General features: G+C 39.6%; 1 protein-coding gene across 5 annotated transcripts in view; it reads left to right on the forward strand.

The window, feature by feature from the left end:
* AGPAT4 (1-acylglycerol-3-phosphate O-acyltransferase 4) overlaps positions 1 to 18529 on the forward strand; it is a 70459-nt gene that overhangs the window by 42005 nt on the left and 9925 nt on the right. For all 5 annotated transcript variants that reach the window (XM_068185242.1, XM_068185241.1, XM_068185243.1 and 2 more), the window contains 4 exons: positions 4576 to 4737; positions 6966 to 7119; positions 13461 to 13563; positions 13981 to 14056. In XM_068185242.1, coding sequence (XP_068041343.1) covers positions 4576 to 4737; positions 6966 to 7119; positions 13461 to 13563; positions 13981 to 14056 — 495 coding nt within the window. The remainder of the gene's footprint in view (positions 1 to 4575; positions 4738 to 6965; positions 7120 to 13460; positions 13564 to 13980; positions 14057 to 18529) is intronic.

Here is an 18529-nt window from a genome sequence, read left to right on the forward strand (position 1 = left end):
TCTGCTGTGTCCTTCCCTTTTCCTGTCTGTGACAATCCAGTCCTAGGATTTACCTTATTAGTTGGGACAGCCTAGCCCCTGTGTCCCCATTCAAATGCATTAGCAGCCTTTAGTTTCCTCAAGGTGTGTTGCTAACCATCCTCTTGAAAAAAGACCCACTGCACACCAGAACTCAAAATCAGGACATGGTCAAGTTCTGAGGAGGGAGCTATTATTCAGGATTCTTACCAAAAGCACTTTAATATGCTCCCTGCCTGGATTCACTACTTTGTTGTTCTGTCTGATGAAGCAGCAATAAAGTAGCTTTGTTAGTAATTTTAACAGCAGTTTGTCTGAGATGAAGACATTAATATTGGCAAAAATTGCCTGTGCTTTAAAGCTAAGCCTGCTGGTTTTAACCTTAACTACCTGTTCCATATGTCAGGAAACTTAATTTTATTTGAGAGTTGCTTATGTTGAAGCTTGCTATTTGAAAAGCTGAGTGTGGCCTTAAATGTAGGTGTGAGAAGATCTTTTTTATATTATTTTATGAGACTAATAAGTGTGTGAGTACAATAGGCTATTTGTGCATTTTAATATATTCACACATTTTTAAACTAGATTTGAAGTGGTAAAGGGACAAAATCAGCCTTACTAGTGGTAAGTCTGTGTAACCTTTCCAACATGGAGAAGTTTTATTCAATATGAGGCATGAGGAATTAGGATTACTAAATTTCTGGAATGATGGCTTTGAGTGACTGAAGAAAGATACCTTGCCTTCATGATGTCCCAGAGAGTAGAATATGAAGGAATGGTATTTTTCAAAAGTAGAGCAGTCAGAATCATTGAAAGTATGTCAGTGCTGAAGGCAGTCTGCAGAGCAAATAACTTACAAGGCAGATTGCTGTTGCTAACAGTTTGCACTACAATGAACTTGTTTTAAAACTCAGGAGCAAGTTTTGTTGGACACTTCCAGCTTTCACGTTGATTTCATGCTGTTTGTTATGTTCTTTAAATAAGAGGTGTTGAATAACTGAGGTTGGACTTACAGAATCAAGATTTTCTTTCTTTGACAGCATAGTTGCGCAAATGCACTAAAGCAAGTTTGTAAAAATACTTTTTTTAAGGTGATGTTGGTGCAGTCATTCACGAAGGAGAACTTCATGGGTATTTCATTTGAACAAACTTGGCCAAAATAAATTAACTTGGATTAATATGTTAGTATTGTAGATAAGTTGTCCCTGTCCAGTGGTAATTTCATTAAACATCTGTTGAAATTACACAGTTCTGAGGGCTGAAAATGTTTGACTTCCTTCAGGAAGGCAACTTCTGTGGAACAAATCATCACTTTTTAATGATTATTTTTCAACGAACAAGCTGAATTTTAATATTAAAGGCAACTCTCACATGTTTACCAAAGCACTTTAGTAAAAGAAAAGTTAGTGGCTGAAGTCAATTAGAGTTGTGCTTTTCCCCCCAGGTATCTTCACAGGAGCAGTGCATGGGTAGATGACTGAAACAGAACAGCTCTAGTTATACCTCTAGTTATTGTAAGAGGGACCACAGAATCACAGAACATGCAGAGTTGGAAGGAACCCGCAAGGATTACTGAGTCCAGCTCCTGGCCCTGCACAGCACTATCCCCATGAATCCCACCAGGTGCCCAAGAGTGTTCTCCAAACACTTCTTGAGCTCTGTCACGCTGGTGCTGTGACCACTTCCCTGGGGAGCTGTTCCAGTGCCCAACCATACTCCGGTGAAGAACCTTTTCCTAATATCCAGCCTAAACCTCCCCTGACACAACTTCAGGCCATTCCCTAGGGTGCTGTCACTGGGCACCACAGAGCAGAGATCAGTGCCTGCCCCTCCTCTTCCCCTCATGAGGAGGTTGTAGCTGCAGTGAGGTCTCCCCTCAGTCTCCTCCAGGCTGGACAGACCAAGTGACCTCAGCTGATCATCATATGACTGCTCCTCAAGGCCCTTCACCACTCTCGTGGTCCTCCTTTGAACACTCTCTAACAGTTCAATGTCTTTTTTACATTGTGTCACCCAACACTGCCCCAGCACTCGAGGTGAGGCTGCCCCAGCTCAGAGCAGAGCAGGACAATCCCCTCCCTTGCCCGGCTGGTGATGCTGTGCCTGATGCCCCCCAGGACAGGGCTGGCCGTCCTGGCTGCCAGGGCACTGCTGACTCTTGTTCAACTCGCCATCAACCAGGACCCCAATGCCTCTTTCTGTGGCACTGCTCTCCAGCATCTCATTCCCCAGTATACAGGGCAGCTTCTGAGGGGAGGCCTAATGTATTCCTCCCTCACAATAACAGCCTTGCCAGCATAATGCACTGAGGAGTTTCCTTTGTCTAATTAGTTCTGCCATTAGCCTTCCTTCTAGTCCTAGAACAGATGGGTGTATAAAATACTGTGAGGTGATGTAGTTTATTTTTATGTGCACCTAAGGAGTCATACTCACTCGTGTCTAAAAGAGCACTTTTAAATTTTAAAAATGCATCAGCATGGTGAAGGAATAAGAATGTGCCCCAGGGAAGAGTTCAGACATGTGTTGTGCTTTTTGGTTATACCTGTGCTACAGAACACCTTATCTCACAGTATCATTTTTTGGTTTCACTGAGCCGGGTGCAACTTCTCTCCTGCCTCATGTGTAACTCATGCTCTTCTTAAAATATGTAAAGTATTAGAAAACAGTTACGGTGAAATAGTCATTCAGCTAGCTTTTTAGACTATAATATCTGCACTTTAAAGTCTGTAGGAGGACTATTACATTGTCTCTTCTGACACTGTGTTATGGAGGTCTTGTGCATTCTATGCAGAGTACACTCAGATTAGTTTATGGTAGTTCTTACAACACTGAACACTTACTTTAAATAAAGTTTAAGAACATACTGAGGTTTCTTCTCTTTTGTGGGGTGGGAGTGGTGATATGGCTGCTGTTGACCTCCTTGTGCAGGAAAGTGGTCAAAGGAGAGCCTGTTTCTCTGTGCCCAGTTTGGGGAGCTGGAGGAGGAGGCTGGGTTCAGTGTTGCTGCTGTCATGTAATGGGGACTAATGTACAACATGGCTTGAAACTGAAATTACTGCAGCTGCTTCTCAGGGGAGCAGTGCATTTGGAATCCTGATCTGAGCCCATCACTAAAATGATGAAATTCTCAAATGCTCAAGAGGGAGCACTATTAATACAAAGCATTAAATCATTTGATAGAGATGGTTCCTGCATTCTTAGAAATGGAACTCTCTGTCATCCTCTGTTCAGCTTCTGTGTAACAGTTGCTGGTGAAGCTGTGTGGTGTGCACTTGCCTTCCAGTCTTATGCGCTTTTAGATATCTTAATTATTTAAGGTATTTTCCTTCTCAAGGAAGGAGAGTAGATGAAAAAAATGAGCTGAGGTAAAGAATTAGGTCAAGTCTCTTCCTGTAGCAGCCAAATGAACAAGAGTGACTAAAAAATTAAAGGAAGTATTTTCTGTTGATGGTAACTTCTACCAATAAGTAATTCCTAGTCAAATGTCATGTCCTGGAATCCATCTGCAGAGCTTTTTGATGGGCTAACTTATAACAATATCATGGTCAGAAACTGGACTGTAATTACTCCCACCTTTCTTCTAAGGAAATGTCACTCTTTTTTAGGAAATGCTGAAGCAACAATTTCTTTATGAACACAACACACACATGTGCCATTTTATTGATTAAATAACCAAGTGAAATGTAAGACAGCTCACCAGGGTCGGCTGGCTTGGAATTCGGGAAAGGAGCACGTGGAATCAGTTCTCCTGCCCTAGGGGATGTTAGTCTGAGATGATCACAGAGTTAAAATCTGGAGTAGGATTAATTTACAGAGCATGTTGAATGCTTGATAAATCACAGAATTCCTGTTGAGTGTCTGGACCCGTCACTTCAGTGTCTGTCACACCTGTGAGAAAGGAAGAGTGGTTTTTTTGTGTTTTCCTACTCCAGAAGCATGCTTTGAAGAGAAATTTGCTACTTGAAGTATGCCCTTTCATAAACAAAACTGAACATAAATTAAGTATTCTTATTGCTGCTGTTGTTTCTAGTGTTTTTAGAAACAGGTTTCTTCAACTGGTAAACCATGTGTGCATAGCATCAGTATGTTGTGCTGCAGTGGCTCTGTTGACTCTGCTTTTTATTTTCTTCTCTCTTTTTTTTTTTTCCTCCATGTTGAGATGTATAGATTCAAGGTATCTTAAAGGAACTTGAACTGCCACTGCCAGGATCTGATTGAATTAAGAATTTTGATTGATACAGCTGAGGTCATTTGCATGGATTCCTCCATGTTTGAAGGAATTTGGTTTCCCTTTAGGGATTCAGTGTTTGGGTAGGAGAGAGCAACACACACTCATATATATTTAATTCTAGAAGTCTTCCATGCAGATACCTGAGATTAGATTTGACTGTTCTGTCATATCAGAGAAACTTATTTTTCTTTGTTTTGCTTTTACACTGATGTTAAAACTGGGTCTGGTCAATATAAATGGATATCTTTGTGTCTAACTATGCAAGTCTTCTACCCACAGTGCACTCTTTAAGTGGTTTAACTCTGACTTGCTTTGATTCTGTCTTGCAGAGTTCCAAAGTGCTTGCAAAGAAGGAGCTCTCCTACATGCCTATCATTGGCTGGATGTGGTATTTCCTAGAGATAGTCTTCTGCAAGCGCAAGTGGGAGGAAGATCGGAAAACTGTGGTACAGAAGTTGCTCAATCTCCGTGACTACCCTGAAAATTTTTGGGTGAGTGATGCTCAACAAATGGAGTGTGAGGTAGCAGGAATGAGAGGCACAGGCAATATGTGATGCTTACCAGGTTGTTCCTGAGACTTTTGATTCATTAGCTTCCTTGGGAGTATCAGGAGAATACTCTCAAGTGAATTTTCTTTGGAGTTTCCCAAGTACTGTGTTACCTGTTTCCTTCTCTGTAGTATGAAGCCCTGCAGATATTACTGCAAAAGTAATACTATAATATAATAAATACTGCATTGTGATCCACTCAGTAAATTTTGTGGTTCTCTAATTACAGGTGCTGGATAGGGGTAGATGTAGGGGTTCATGGCTGTGTAACAGATACACGTGACAATGTTGTACTGAAGTACATCAGCTGTATTTATTACCTAACCTCTCCTTTCACCTTAGATTGCAGAGTTAATATACTAGAGTTTTCTCCTTCCCTGTGATTCTGCCATTCCTGTGAAGGTGTTTGGTTAGACATGGCCCAGTGGAAGTGGAAACCACCTGGTCAGAGAAGTGGCCTGAGGTAGTCATTGTGTCTGTTCCAGGGAGAGGATTGGTGTCACTTTTCAGTAACGAGCAAGTCTTACTTTTTGCATCACCACAATTTTTTAGTATTCACCATGCCTGGTATTTCTTTATCTGAGAATGAAAAGCCTTTGAATTTTTTCTCAGAAATCATAAAAAAATTGCAATTCTTCTAAGCTAGTGATGGCAAGAGTGCAATTCAGTTAAAGAAATTGAATCTGAAGCAACATCCCCAGGCCCTACAGAAACTATTGCTGTTTCCTCATGAAGATGTATATGCTGTATTTCTCATGCTCTGAAACAAATTTCTTTTGTTAATTGTCATTGATTTAAATGAGTACTAAGCAATTAAAACTAATATCTGTGCTTCAGTGTTTAAGTGACTTCCAGGCAGGAGGCTGTCTAGCAAAGGGGTGATTCTGGGATTTTAGTTTCAGTTTCTCTCCAGAGATTTGCCTGTGTTCTGTGACTTTTCTATACATGTAGGCAGCTCAACTCTAATCAGTGAGCACAAGCCACCACCATCCTGTAGATACTCCTGTAGAGGGGTTGCTAAAAAGGAGCTATACCTATGTAAGAGAGATAATTGTTGATGTACACCTGGGGTTATTGCAGTGTGGAGTTTTAATTTGCTTTTGTATGATATAATGTCATAATGTCAAAAGGCATAACATTAGCACCTTGGAAAGTTGACAAGGCAAAGCATGCTAAGTGAACTAGAGAGACTTTCTCATCAGTTTCTCTGTGTCTCATCAATCTGAATAACATTATGCATGCAATAGATGAGTAAAAGTACTCTTGGATGAGCTAGAACTGAAACTGGCTGCTTGGCTAGTTTCTTCAGTATCTCTGTCTTTTTTGGCTACATTTTTGCTGTGGGTTATGAGGACTTACTTTGTGTCATTTGGCAGTGCTCTCTGATGTGTTAGTTTGCATTCACGCTTGGCAGAAAGCAGATGAGCAAGTGGTAAATCTCCAGAGATCTGTGTGCTCTCCCCTGCCTGCCAGTGGCAACATTGTAATTATTCATGTCTGAGCACTTCCACTGTATAGTTCATAAGAGCATGAGCCTTTCAGTTGTCCTGCATGTGCTGCCTTACATCTGTTAACAGCTGTCTCATTGGCATCAAAGTTGCTGCCTGAAGTTTTCCATGGACCTCGAGTGCCACAGTGAAAGCAAAGAGGTTAGAGTGAGGGCAAGCAAGCTGGGCACTAAAGCATTTCCTAGAAATGTGTCTGGTTTAGACACTTAGCAAGTTTTAGATGCCATGATGTTTGAACACTTAACCATCAGAGAGAGACCTGCAACAGGAGTATGTTTTGAGTGTTTTCTAACAGCTTATTAGAGATGGAGTGACTCAGAGAAATCAGGTCATTCTGATGGCAGGTAGCAGAGCAGATGTTAAAGCCTAAAGGCTGAAGTTCCGACTGGATGGCACATTGGATGAGTGTTTGGATTTGAGGTTTTGGGGTTGTGTTTTTTTGGGGTTTTTTTTTTTGTGGTTTTTTTTTTTTTTTTTTTTTTTTTTTTTGGTTGGTTGGGATTTGCTACCTCAGTCAAATAAATTACATAAACGTGTATGTAGCTACACCTATCCCAGCTAGCCGTGTTAATTTGGGTTGTGCTGGTGAGAATTTCAGAGAACTCTGCTCAGTCAGCAGAAGACCTGAGCTTCTGTCTAACTGTAGTTCTGTCTTGGTTTTAGTTCCTGATTCATTGTGAGGGTACAAGGTTCACAGAGCAGAAGCACCAGACCAGCATGAAGGTAGCTGAAGCCAAAGGTCTGCCCAAGCTCAAGTACCACCTCCTGCCACGAACGAAAGGATTTGCTGTCACCGTGCAGTGTTTGAGAAATGTAGGTAAGGAAAGTCACTGGGGACAATGCTACATTTTTATTTCCTCTAACTGCTGACAGTTTGCCATGCTTTTCTTTTCCCTGTAGCATGTGTCCTAAGAGAAAAATCCTGGAATGCTTTCAGAAGCATCTGGTTTTTTCATTAGCCTCTGGCTTTAATAACAAAGTCCTGAATCAGTTTGTGAGGTTGGTATTGGTTGGGGTTTTTTGTTTGTTTGGTTTTTTTTAATTTATTATTTATATGTTCTGTTAACTGTGACTGCATTGAGGAATCTCAGTTGCATATTTTGTACCAATCGGTACATATATTTTGTTGCATATTTTGTACCTATTGCCAAAGAATAGTATTTCTTAGTATTTGCTAAGCAATTCTATTCTAAATAAAGCAAATGCATCAGTACAGAATCTGAGATGGTATGTCTTAAAATAATTTCTTGTGGTAAATGACTACCTCAAATAATGCAATTTTTAAATCAAAAAATATTCTACTTTAAATTCCTGTATAGATTTGCTCTTTAGAGTTTCTTAATGGAGCTGAGGAAGGGGAGTAGGCCTTGACTGAACATACATGTAGGTGAAATTTATAAACAGTTTCTACATTACAGAACATGAGTAAGTTTTTCTTCATTAACATTGTTTTGAGCTCTCCATTTATTTCTGGTTACTTGCATTTGCCAACTTTAAAGTGACATCATATTGCACATGTTGCCTTTGAAGTGATATTCTTTGACTAATACTATCTATGAAATTCTTTGATTAATATTACTATCAGAGTCTTCTGCTGTGTACTTCACAGGCAAAGGAAATACAGTGCTAAGTAGCTGTAGTGTCACAGGGTCTTTGGGGTCTGGTATATTTGTGTGTTAGATGGCTGATGTATAAAAAAGAATTAAGTGGTTTCTGGTTTAGAAGAAAATGTTCCAGCTTGACTGAAATTAATGTCAAAATTTCTTTTGTCCTTGAAGACATGTTTTTATGTGGCATATATGGGATAGCTGCTGTAAGAAAAGCTTCCCAGTCAGCTGGGTTGCTATCTTACGTATTTCTTCTAAATACCGTCTGGCAAGCCAGGTAGATCATACCACTGTTGTAGCTTCCCAGGCACCCACAGCTTTCCACCCCCAAGACGGATAGCATAGCTTTGATCCTTTCTGATCCATGAAGAAGAGGTAAGTTATGTGAAGCATCCAGAAGCCCCCCAAAGAGCATGGTTTAGCCTTGCCTTTGGAATAAGGGTGACTGTTTTGCTGAGGGCAGGAGGTAGTAGACTTGAGGCACAGAAAAAGGCTTGAGTCAAAACTCTGTGGCCTCTAATGCCCTGAGCTGAGAATCAGGAACGGGTTGTTTTGGTGGTGATTTTGTTCTTTTCACTGCTCTGTGTAATGCAAGCATAATATGGCGTGATGGTGGACAAGCAGCTGATTGTGAGAAAACATTCCAAAAGGAAACAACTTTAGAAAATCCAGGTGACATAAAAAGTTTTGGACATTCATGCCACACACTACCATAACACTTACTAGTACTCTAAATATTTGAAATATCTTCAGAAAAGGGAGACTGAGGTTGCTAGATTACTTACTTATTTAGGAGAGTAAAGTATATGTCACTGCCTCAATCTAGAAGCCATAACTTACTAGATCAAGCAGTGTAAAGCCTGCAAGAAGGCAGTATTTCCCTGTGAGGCTTCGAGGAGAAGCAGAGTCATAACTGCTCATACACAGTTCCAGCAAAAACTTTAGCTTAAAAATCCAACCAACAAACCTCTGAGAGTTTGATGACCCCAGGCTGGTGTTGCAGGTTCTTCTAGGTTTGTTGCTTTACTTGCCTTGTTATTTTTTGCAATGAGAGGGAGACAGAAAGGTTACTGCTTGGTTTGCTATATGTTTCTCTCCTATAGAGACAAGGGATTCATGTAAAGAGCATCTGAAAACAATGTCTTATTTTTCAGAACTCCTTGTAGCATTATTATGTAAAGATAATAAGTCCATGCAGATTTTTTGAATAGAGAATGTGGGGACAGTTGCTTTTGACAGTCCATGATCTGGAAATGTAATACTATCTAGAAATTAGGTCATATCCCTGTGCATCTCGAAAAGTGAGGGACTAGTCCTGAGCTGCCTGAGCCCATTTTGGGCTCTGCCATTTAGGCTGATGCACCTTCTGTTCTCTCACAAGGGTGATGGGCCTGGCTGGAGGGCCTTGCTAAGGGATGTAGCTGCAGCACAACATAGCGGTGGAGCCAAGTCACAGGTCTGGGACCAGTTCACAGCTGGGTGTGACAGAGCTCCCGTCCCATTTTTTTTCCTCTTTTCTGACAAGGGTGTGATTCAGCTTGTCAGAGGCTGTAGTACTATGGGATGGGTAGATGCTGGTTTCTCTGGCTGTAGGTGTAATTCACCCATGTCAGCAGAGATCACAGGTTGGTCCTCTTCAAAACTTTGTATCAAGTCTTAATGCTGCCTGCTGCAGTCACTCTAGAAAGAGTTCTGAAGTAGTTCTGCAGTAGTTGCAAATAGACATTGGTGACATCAGTCTGGCAAGCCCACCTGTTGTGAAAAGCTTAGTTTCAGAAAGAGTTTATTTAATGTGCTTATATTGGAATCTTCCTCCATGCCAGCGATGGGATATCTGTCTGCATAAACAGATGTATTTAGATAAAAATGCCTTTCACACAAAATAACAAGTAAAGAACCTTCCCTCCTAACTAGTCACTTTCATAAGTGAAATTGGAATTGTTTTTTCCTTCAGAACTTGCTTTGAGATGCTCAGCTCTCCATACATAATTTGATTCTTAAAGAAATTATTTTAATATTTTCTGAACTTGTTCTGATATTTTTGTCAGTGACCATTCCTACCAGTATGGTTTTACAGATGCAGTCCCCAGGAGTTTAATTTCTAGAAGCTGTTCATTTTGTTAATAAATTGCTATTTGCTACCTGTACTGTTCATGGAAGCAAATAAAAATACAAATCTGTTTCTAAAACATTCATCCATTACTTACAGTAAAAGTTGATGTCTCAAATACTGAAAAAAATATATTTAACTGTTACTTTTATTGTCTGGTTGTTTATCAGGCAGTTCGTTTCAGCTGCTTTTATTTAGTAAAGACTTGTACTTAAAAATATTCTTCACAATGGATTGTAGGTAAGCCCAAGTTTTGTTGTGCACCTTTTCCTCCAGTTGTGCATGCTGGGAACTGCTGTCCCAGAGGAAATGCATGAGAATAAATTTCAGAGTGATATTCTCATAGAGTTCATTATGACAGTGTTTGGGGGTATTGCAATTACTTTTTTTCTCCATAAGCTGTTTTTTGGTGGTTTTGGGAGTTTTTTGGGGGGTTTTTTGGTTTGTTTTTTTTTTTTTTTTGTCAAGTGGATTTCTATTCATCATCCAGAGCAAGAAACCAAGTTTGAGAGGATGAGTGGTTTTTGTTTAAGCAGGCCCGATTAATGAAATGTTAAATCAAAGGATTGTGTCAAGGTGGTGTCATATCAGCAGTACAGTGAATGTCAGTGTACCGTTCTCTTCCTTTTGATCCTTCAGATTGTTTTGTGCTATCATGAAGATGCATGTAGCCATAGTCATTGCCTGTAGGTCGATTTGTCAGTGAATCATCCTGGCATAATCCACCATGGCCACAACGTAATGTGTGAAATTCAAGAGCACAGTCAAAGTAAGAAAAATCCTCTCTAGATATGTAATCTGAAGATTTTTTTTTTTTAGGTTGAAGTTAAGAAATTAAATCTTAAATTCTTAAGGACTTAGCTCTCTGTCAGAATGCTGTAGACAAAGCCCAAAGTTAATGATATGACAAAAAAGCTGGGCAGAGATTAGAAAGCAAAAAAAAAAAAAACAAACAAAAAACCAAAACCTAATCATTTTTTGAGAGAAAGAAAAAGCTTTAAAATATTTGTGTTTAGTTTTTAATGAAAAAGAGATCTAACTCCTTTGAAAAAAAAAATTTCACAATTGAAGCAAAACTGCAATTGCTGCTTGTCTTAGCCTGAGAGTGAGAGAGTTGCAATGTTTTCAAGATACTATGGAGGTTTTTTTTTCGCATGTTTTAGAATGTGAATTTTCTGGTCTCTTCAGCTTTTGGATGAGAAAGTCATGAGATGTCCAATTCTAATTATGCAATTACATAATCCATGTGTAATGATAACCAGTTTTAGTGTGTCACACAGCACACTAGTGCTTCTTTGACTGTGGATGCTTTCTGGCAAATTTTAATTTCATGCAGCCTTTTTCTTGGACACTTTCATTGTTATTCTTTTCCTGCACTCTCTGAATGAGAAAGCTAAAATCTTTAGTTATCTTCAGTTATATCTGGATAACAGAGGTCTGTTTACTCCTGCACATTGCTCTCATTGTCTTGGGTTTGGCACTGCTTTGCACCAAAAGATTTCACTGTGTTATTTAAAGGTACTAAACTGAATATTAAACTACAGACCAATTGTACAGACCAATTGGAAACTGGAATAGCTTTTTTTTTTCCCCTGGACAAAAGGAAAGTTCTGTGTAAGACTGTCAGCACATAAAGATGTTACTGTCCATCTCCACAGCAGTTTTTTTTCAGAACAGGAGAACTATTTTCCAATGTGTCTCAACAAAAACCCAATTAATATAAAAACTCAAATGCAGATGCCTTGTAAGAGATGGAAGAAAAAGTTTTGTGTATATTATACTTTGCTTTATTGCATCCCTATTGTTGTTAGAATAATCTCATGCTATTAAAGAATAAACTAAGAAGCTTACTCTGTATAAACCAAACTGAGCTCTTGTTTTCCTTCAATTACATAGGATTAGTAAATTAGAGTAGATTAGTAAAATCCTTCTACATTAAGAAGCTTAAAAATGGAGGCAGATAATTGATTTTAAAAAGAGTAATTTCATACTTGGATTTTACAGGGAGAGTAGTGTGAAGTAGATTTTGTCTTGTTTTTAGCTTTGAGTTTGGGCTGAGCCCAATTGTAGTAGGAAAAGAATGGAGTTGTTAATGAGGGACAAAGTCCTTTTGCACTGACAGGGGTTTGGCCTTTGTTTTCAGGATTTCCTTTCAGCACTGAAGCCAGGCTGTTCTTTTCTCCACTGTGAATTCAGTTTTGCAGTAACAAATGATGTGGTGAGTTTCTGGGAGCTGAATGCTGAGACCAAACCATATTTATCTCTCATAGCTAGAGAGGTTTCGAAACCAAGAGCAAATCTGTCCTATGTAGTAAGTCTTTCTTATGTGGGTCAAGAGGTCTCACAATAAAGGTTCACCACGTGCATTTTTATTAATTATTGCAAAACTCTAGAGCAGCAAGCCTAAAATACAATTGGCTACACATGAAAATACTTCTTAGTCATGTTTGTGACAAAAAATATGAAAGTTTTTTGCTGCCATTGCCCTTAAGAGTTCATACCATGATGCACAACTGATTTCAGTGTCAGGAAAATGAATCATTCTTTGGTAATTTTGTGACATCAGGAAAATAGTGTATCTAGGGATGTGTTCAAATAAACTTTTTTGCAGCATTTCATGTGGTTCTAAACAGTGAATGCTTTTTCTGTAGCAGCTGCTTGTTAGTGCTCTCTTAGTTTGTCTGCCATCAGCCTTTGCAAATGGTTTTACTGTTCCCACCGAGTCCTGAGCTGTGCAGTTTTCTCAGTGCTGGAAGTCTGGCTGCAGTTTTGTTCAGCAGAACTTCCACGTTCTCTTCCTCACATCTGGATGTCTTCATAGCAGCAGGCAGCTCACACAAGATGTGGTGTGTCATTCTCTCTCCCTTTGCCCTAGAGGAAGTGCCTGAGTTACCAAACAATGGATATGATCCGGGGGCTGCTTCAGACCCCAGCCATTTAGGGCTGCATTAAGCCCTCCTGCTGCAGAAGGTCTCTCACACACACTTTACCTGTTCTTAGTCAAAGGGTATATATTGTTCATTTTTATAAAATGTGTATCTGCCTGGTTCTTTCCTCAGATTTAGGGAGTAGTTGTTGATTCCCAGTGAGCTGAAAAAGGTAACAGTTCTGCAACCATTTGACTCCTAGGAAGTCCTAGGTGTATTCTGTCAGAAGCTGTCATACTGCACCTGATGAAGAAGGAGGCATGGGTGGATGGAGAGCAAACCTTTCCATTTTGCTGGTGCAGTTCCTGAAAGAGTCACTGGTTATTCGGCTTCTGAAAACCTTCATGTTGAATAGTCTGTTGTCATTTTTATCTCGGTGACAGCTCAAACTGTGGTGGTATTGCTAATGACTTACTTAAATACTCTCCTTGTCTGAGAGATAATTACTTATTTCCATTATGTTACTACATAATGGAATTATGTATTACTGCATAACCTGTTTTTCTTCTTGTAGTTTCTGCAGTCTATGATTCTACCCTTAATTTTAGAAATAATGAAAATCCAACATTGCTGGGAGTTCTAAATGGAAAGAAGTATCATGCAGATTTATATGTAAGGCAAGTAATCCATATTTTAATTCCTTTTAAGCAGGAGCATGTACTTGAAATCACACTTGGTCAAATAAGGGAATGTTTTCAAGTAGGTAACAGAAAGAAGATCTCTACCAACCTGGCATAGCATGGAAATTGCTTTTCACAACTCAGGGTAGCTGCTTACCTATCCTGAAAAGCTGTTACAGGCAGGGTAAACTTCATGGCTAAATTTGTTTTGGCAATTAGTTTGGGACTATCACTGATTTCTTCATAATCTCCTCTGTATTTGCTTGTTGAAGTGCTGTAGGTGTTGCACAAGTTAAAAAAAGGTGAAAAATGTAATGAGTCTTCTGTCAGATAATCTGTCTGTATAATGCACATGCTGTTCATGAAAGTCAAAGTATTTAATATTCTTCAATTTCTCCTGTTTGCCATTGGCAGGCGGATTCCACTAGAGGATGTCCCAGAAGATGAGCAGGAATGTTCTATCTGGCTCCACAAATTGTATCAAGAAAAGGTTGGATTTTTTGTCAAGACAGCACTTGTGAGCCACTAGTGCTCGGTTATTTATAGCGCTAGTAGACCTTTACAGTGTGCATGTGTAGTGTCCTAATTTGGTGGTTTGGGGTGGGTTGGTTTGTTTGGTTTTCAGGGTGAGTGCTCTGTTTCTCTACATGCAAACTGATCCTGTGCTCCAGTTATGATTGCTTTCATTTTGTGCACAGAGCAACAGGAAGAAAGCTTAAACAAGCCTTTCTAGAGCAGTTTTAAGCCTCTTCTTTAGAAAGTAGCATAAGGATACAAAAATCAAAATTGTCTTACCACTTTCTGATTAGTAGAAAGATCCCCTTCCCCTATAAGACACATTCTAAATCAAGAAGTAATTTGCAGGCTAAATAAGGTATTTTCTTTAGTGCATTATAATTTTTGTCCCTTGTTTTACTCTACCTTTTTTACCAGACAGACATCCCCATTAAAAGGACAGGCTGATTAATTGTTTTCACACTGTGGCTATAGAAGACATGAATTTTAAGATTCCTAATTTTTTAGGATTGGGAGAGAATAATTATTGTGTTTCTAGATACCCAGTGGTTTGGGTTTTTTTCTTTTTTTTTTTCTTTGCAAATGCTTTCATATGAATCCTTCCTCTTTCTGAATCTGTTTCTTTTGGGCTGTTTTTAGAATGTTGGAGATAGTTGCTGGGGGATGTGTTTTTTGAATGCACACAGCAATCCCATTTTAATCAGTGGGAGTCATAGGTATGCACAGCATGAGGGCCTGGCAGCTCACTTTGCTTCAATACCTTGATCAAAGTTACATATTCAGACTGGTATGCAGCAGTGCTTTGGATTTAGAAATTATAGAATATAGCTATGCTCTGGTTTCCTCTCACTGGGACAGCAAAATTCTGCTGTGCCATTTGTCCTGCTCTTCCCAGGACACCACATTAGCATTTCTGTATTGACAGTGCCCTGGCAGTTCTCAGTTTCAAACCATGACTTTTTCTGGTGTAATTCATAGCTCCTCTAAGCAGCTTGCTTACAGGAATGTGGAAAGTAAATGTGTCTTGAGACCTCACTTGTAGGTCTACTCCCTTTGCCTCTGATCCCCCTTCTCATAGTTTGTGCCCCTAACACCCTATTCAGGCACAGCCCCCAGCACCTCTGCAGCAAAGCAGGCTGTTACCCACGGGCCCATGTACATGTAAATGGTCCTTTTGCTCAGCATTGCAAACTCCACTTTCTGCTACTATGACTTTGTAGCCCTGTTTCATGTCCCTGAGAACTATTCAGACATTTGCAAGACAAGAACAAGTGTGAATGCAGTGATTGTTTTCCTCAATCCTTTATTACATAGTTGTAGTAATTCACTCCAAGATTTTTCTGTTATTCCCTCTTTGGCAAACACTCAGTTGCTTCTAGTGCTAACAGAGGTTACATCTATCCTTCATAATATTATATTCTACAATATTTCATAGTATTCTTCATATCTGTTCTTCATGACAACTTCATTTGCTGGTTGGTTAAGTCTCTGGTTTCCTATTTAAGTAGAGGAGTGAAGTTTTGCATCAAGGAGTGAAGTATGCAGTGTTCAGTTTTCCATTCCACTAAAACCTTTTTTGGTTATGTGAATGTTTTTGATTGGTTAAGGCTGGAGGGAGTTGTTTGTTTGTGTTTTGGTTTGAAATGTTTGGTGATGATTTTAGTTCTTCTCTGAAGGCAGCATGTTTCTCTTTCTCCAGCTGTTTTACTTTAGTGAAACTTACTTCATTGCAGTTATTCCTGGTTTACTGAAGCCCATGTCTTTGTAAAATCAAACTGGCAGAATACAGAGCAGGGACAACTTCTTCCAGAGTTCTGAGATGGTGAAAGTCCACCTGCAGGGTAAAAATACAATTTTGTTTCACCTTTCTGCCCTGCATCTTAGAAAGATAACAGGCTTTTAGGTCAGATAACAAAAAGCAGTGCCTGCCCAGGTGCTGTTTCCAAAAATTAATTCTGTTTCAGGTTGTCTTCAGAGTTGTTATTCAAAGGGTAGTAATTCACTGCAAAGTACACACTCATCCCCCTGCTTTGTCTGTTTTGGTTGCCGCACTTCACTTGCTGTTTCAAAGTAAGACAAGATGTGCGTGCCACTGGAAAGCACAGACCCTATTTTAACACGCATTCCCTGTGCTGTTCCTTATTCTCAAGAAGTTTAATAATTTTGCAGTAGTTTCTCAAGACTCACATACAGTGTACTGAATTATGCTGTAGTAGCATGATTTAGTGGCTGGAGAGTGCCACAGGTACTGAGGTCAAGGCCTGTGCATCCAAGATGATCAGGACTGCAGAGCTGTTGGAATGAGTAATTAAATCAGCAGTTCCTGTACATGAAGGGACACTGATTTTTTTTTTTTTTAATTTATTTATTTCCCCATATTGACAGTAGTAAAGGAGTGAGACTCTTTGAGAAAATCTTACTCTGTTGTTTTTTACCTCCTTGTCTGGTCTCACCTACATGTACCTCCATCTGAGCTACTTCTCTGTGGGAGCCTGTTGTGTTTATATTCTTGCTACTTATCACTTCATTCTTTGGCTTAGTCACTGCTACAAATGCAGTTGAACAGAGTCCTGCCAGATAAACAGTGGCATTGTGCTGCTGCTCTAAACCAAACACTGTTCTCCTTCCTTTTCCAGGCTTACAGTAAGTACCATCTCCACATGCTTCTTCCTCACCGGGGGTAGATTTTGTCCCTCCACATACGGCCAGCACTGTATCAGTTAGTTCCAAATTATGACAGAAGTTCAATTGGGGCTCCACATTGCCTTCTCTTTTTATTTCTTTTATTTTTTTTTAACTGCCATTGCTAGAAAGGCTCCCTTTGACTTTAACAAGGACTGTGTTGAGGATCTTTTTGCCAGCTCTAAAGAGGTAATATGTAGTAGTCACAACTCTGCGCGTTCTTTCATGTTTGTTTTCTTTTTTTAACTTCCTTATAGCCTCAGTGCCTGAAGTAGAAGTTCTGCTTGAGAATCTTAATTTTCATTAAAAAGAGAGCAAGCTTCTAATTCTTCTTGCTTGTAAAAGAAACTTGGAAAACAGGGCCTGAAAATATATGCAGAAATGTCCTATGGAATCAGCAAAGCCTAACTGAAGAGGAGAAGTGTACAGAACTCCAGTGTTTGGGAACAAAGAATATATTTTTGGGTACTCCTTCTTTGTGGGCTAACTCACAAAGGGGCAGCAGCATACCTCTGCCATCAGACCTCCTGGTGGAATGAGGAGGAGGAATCCAGTTAGCCTCTCACAAGGAGATGGATGTTCCCTGATTTCTCCTCACTGCATTACCCCACCCCCTCACTGTCTGAAGTAACTTAAATTTGGTGGAGGCAATAGAGGGAGCATGTTTCCACGTCAGAATGTGATACCTGCGTGGATGGAATTTATTACAAACTGAAAAGAAGCTCTGTGGGCAGAGGAATGAAAGGAACCTAATGTGAGTAAGGTGATTTTGGGAAATGGTGAGGTCTATTATCTATTTAAAGTCTGTCCTGTTGCTGGGTATCGTAGGCACCTCACAAAAGTTTTCAAGACTGATGAATCCATAGATGCCTTTGCAAGTGAATGAATGTATTTAAGAGTAAGGAATCATGACTGAAGAGCTGTTCCCCACAACAGTGGGAAATGTGGTGGAGCTGTTGGTGTTGACATTGTTTTGCCTTTTGCATTTGTTTTCCATCTGTGTCAAGCCTCTCAGTGAGGTGTGGTCAGTGGTTTTGCTGCCCCTCATGCCATGCAGAGCCAACAAAGAAAACCCTGCTGTGCTGGTTTCAAGCAAGCCTGTCCTGCTCTCTGTAGTAGCAGGCCCTCTAATGGCAATGCCAGCAATAGTCAGGAATTCTTCACTTTCCTGGATACTTCCAGTCTCTGGAAACATAACTGTATGTAGCAAGTTCACTTTTCTAATGATGGACAGCTCTGTGTTCTAAAGCAATCTTCACTGCACTGTGAGGAAAACTTCACACACGGTGAACTCTGTTGAAGATGGCTCAGTAATTGGCCACAGTGATCTCACTACAACCCAGCTCACATGAGTAAAACACTTAAAATGTTTGCGATCTCAATAAAGACAGTACATGCTTTAATTACTGCACAATCCCTTAAAAGCTGAATGTTCATTTTGAAATAAAGTGATAACAGCTTGTAATTGCTCAAGTTGCTGTCAAGTAAGTAAAGAATTGTTTGTGGCATCTGGAGTGTAAGTGTAAAGTCATAGCATAGAGGAAAAAATAGTCTTTTTGTTGATTAATCTTGGCTTTCCTAGAAGTTTTACAAACCAAAAATCCTTTCTTTAAATAAATATCATACTTCATTCTGATTAAATTCTTTTTTTTTCAGTCCAATGCTGACTTCATTAATCAACCAGGTTTTTGTGATAACACAGATTAATAGATAACAGATTAATAATCTTTGCTTTTAACAAGAAGAGAGGGTTTTTTCCCCCCAC

This window comes from Anomalospiza imberbis, chromosome 3 (assembly GCF_031753505.1).
Source record: "Anomalospiza imberbis isolate Cuckoo-Finch-1a 21T00152 chromosome 3, ASM3175350v1, whole genome shotgun sequence".
In the NCBI taxonomy this organism is placed as follows: domain Eukaryota; kingdom Metazoa; phylum Chordata; class Aves; order Passeriformes; family Viduidae; genus Anomalospiza; species Anomalospiza imberbis.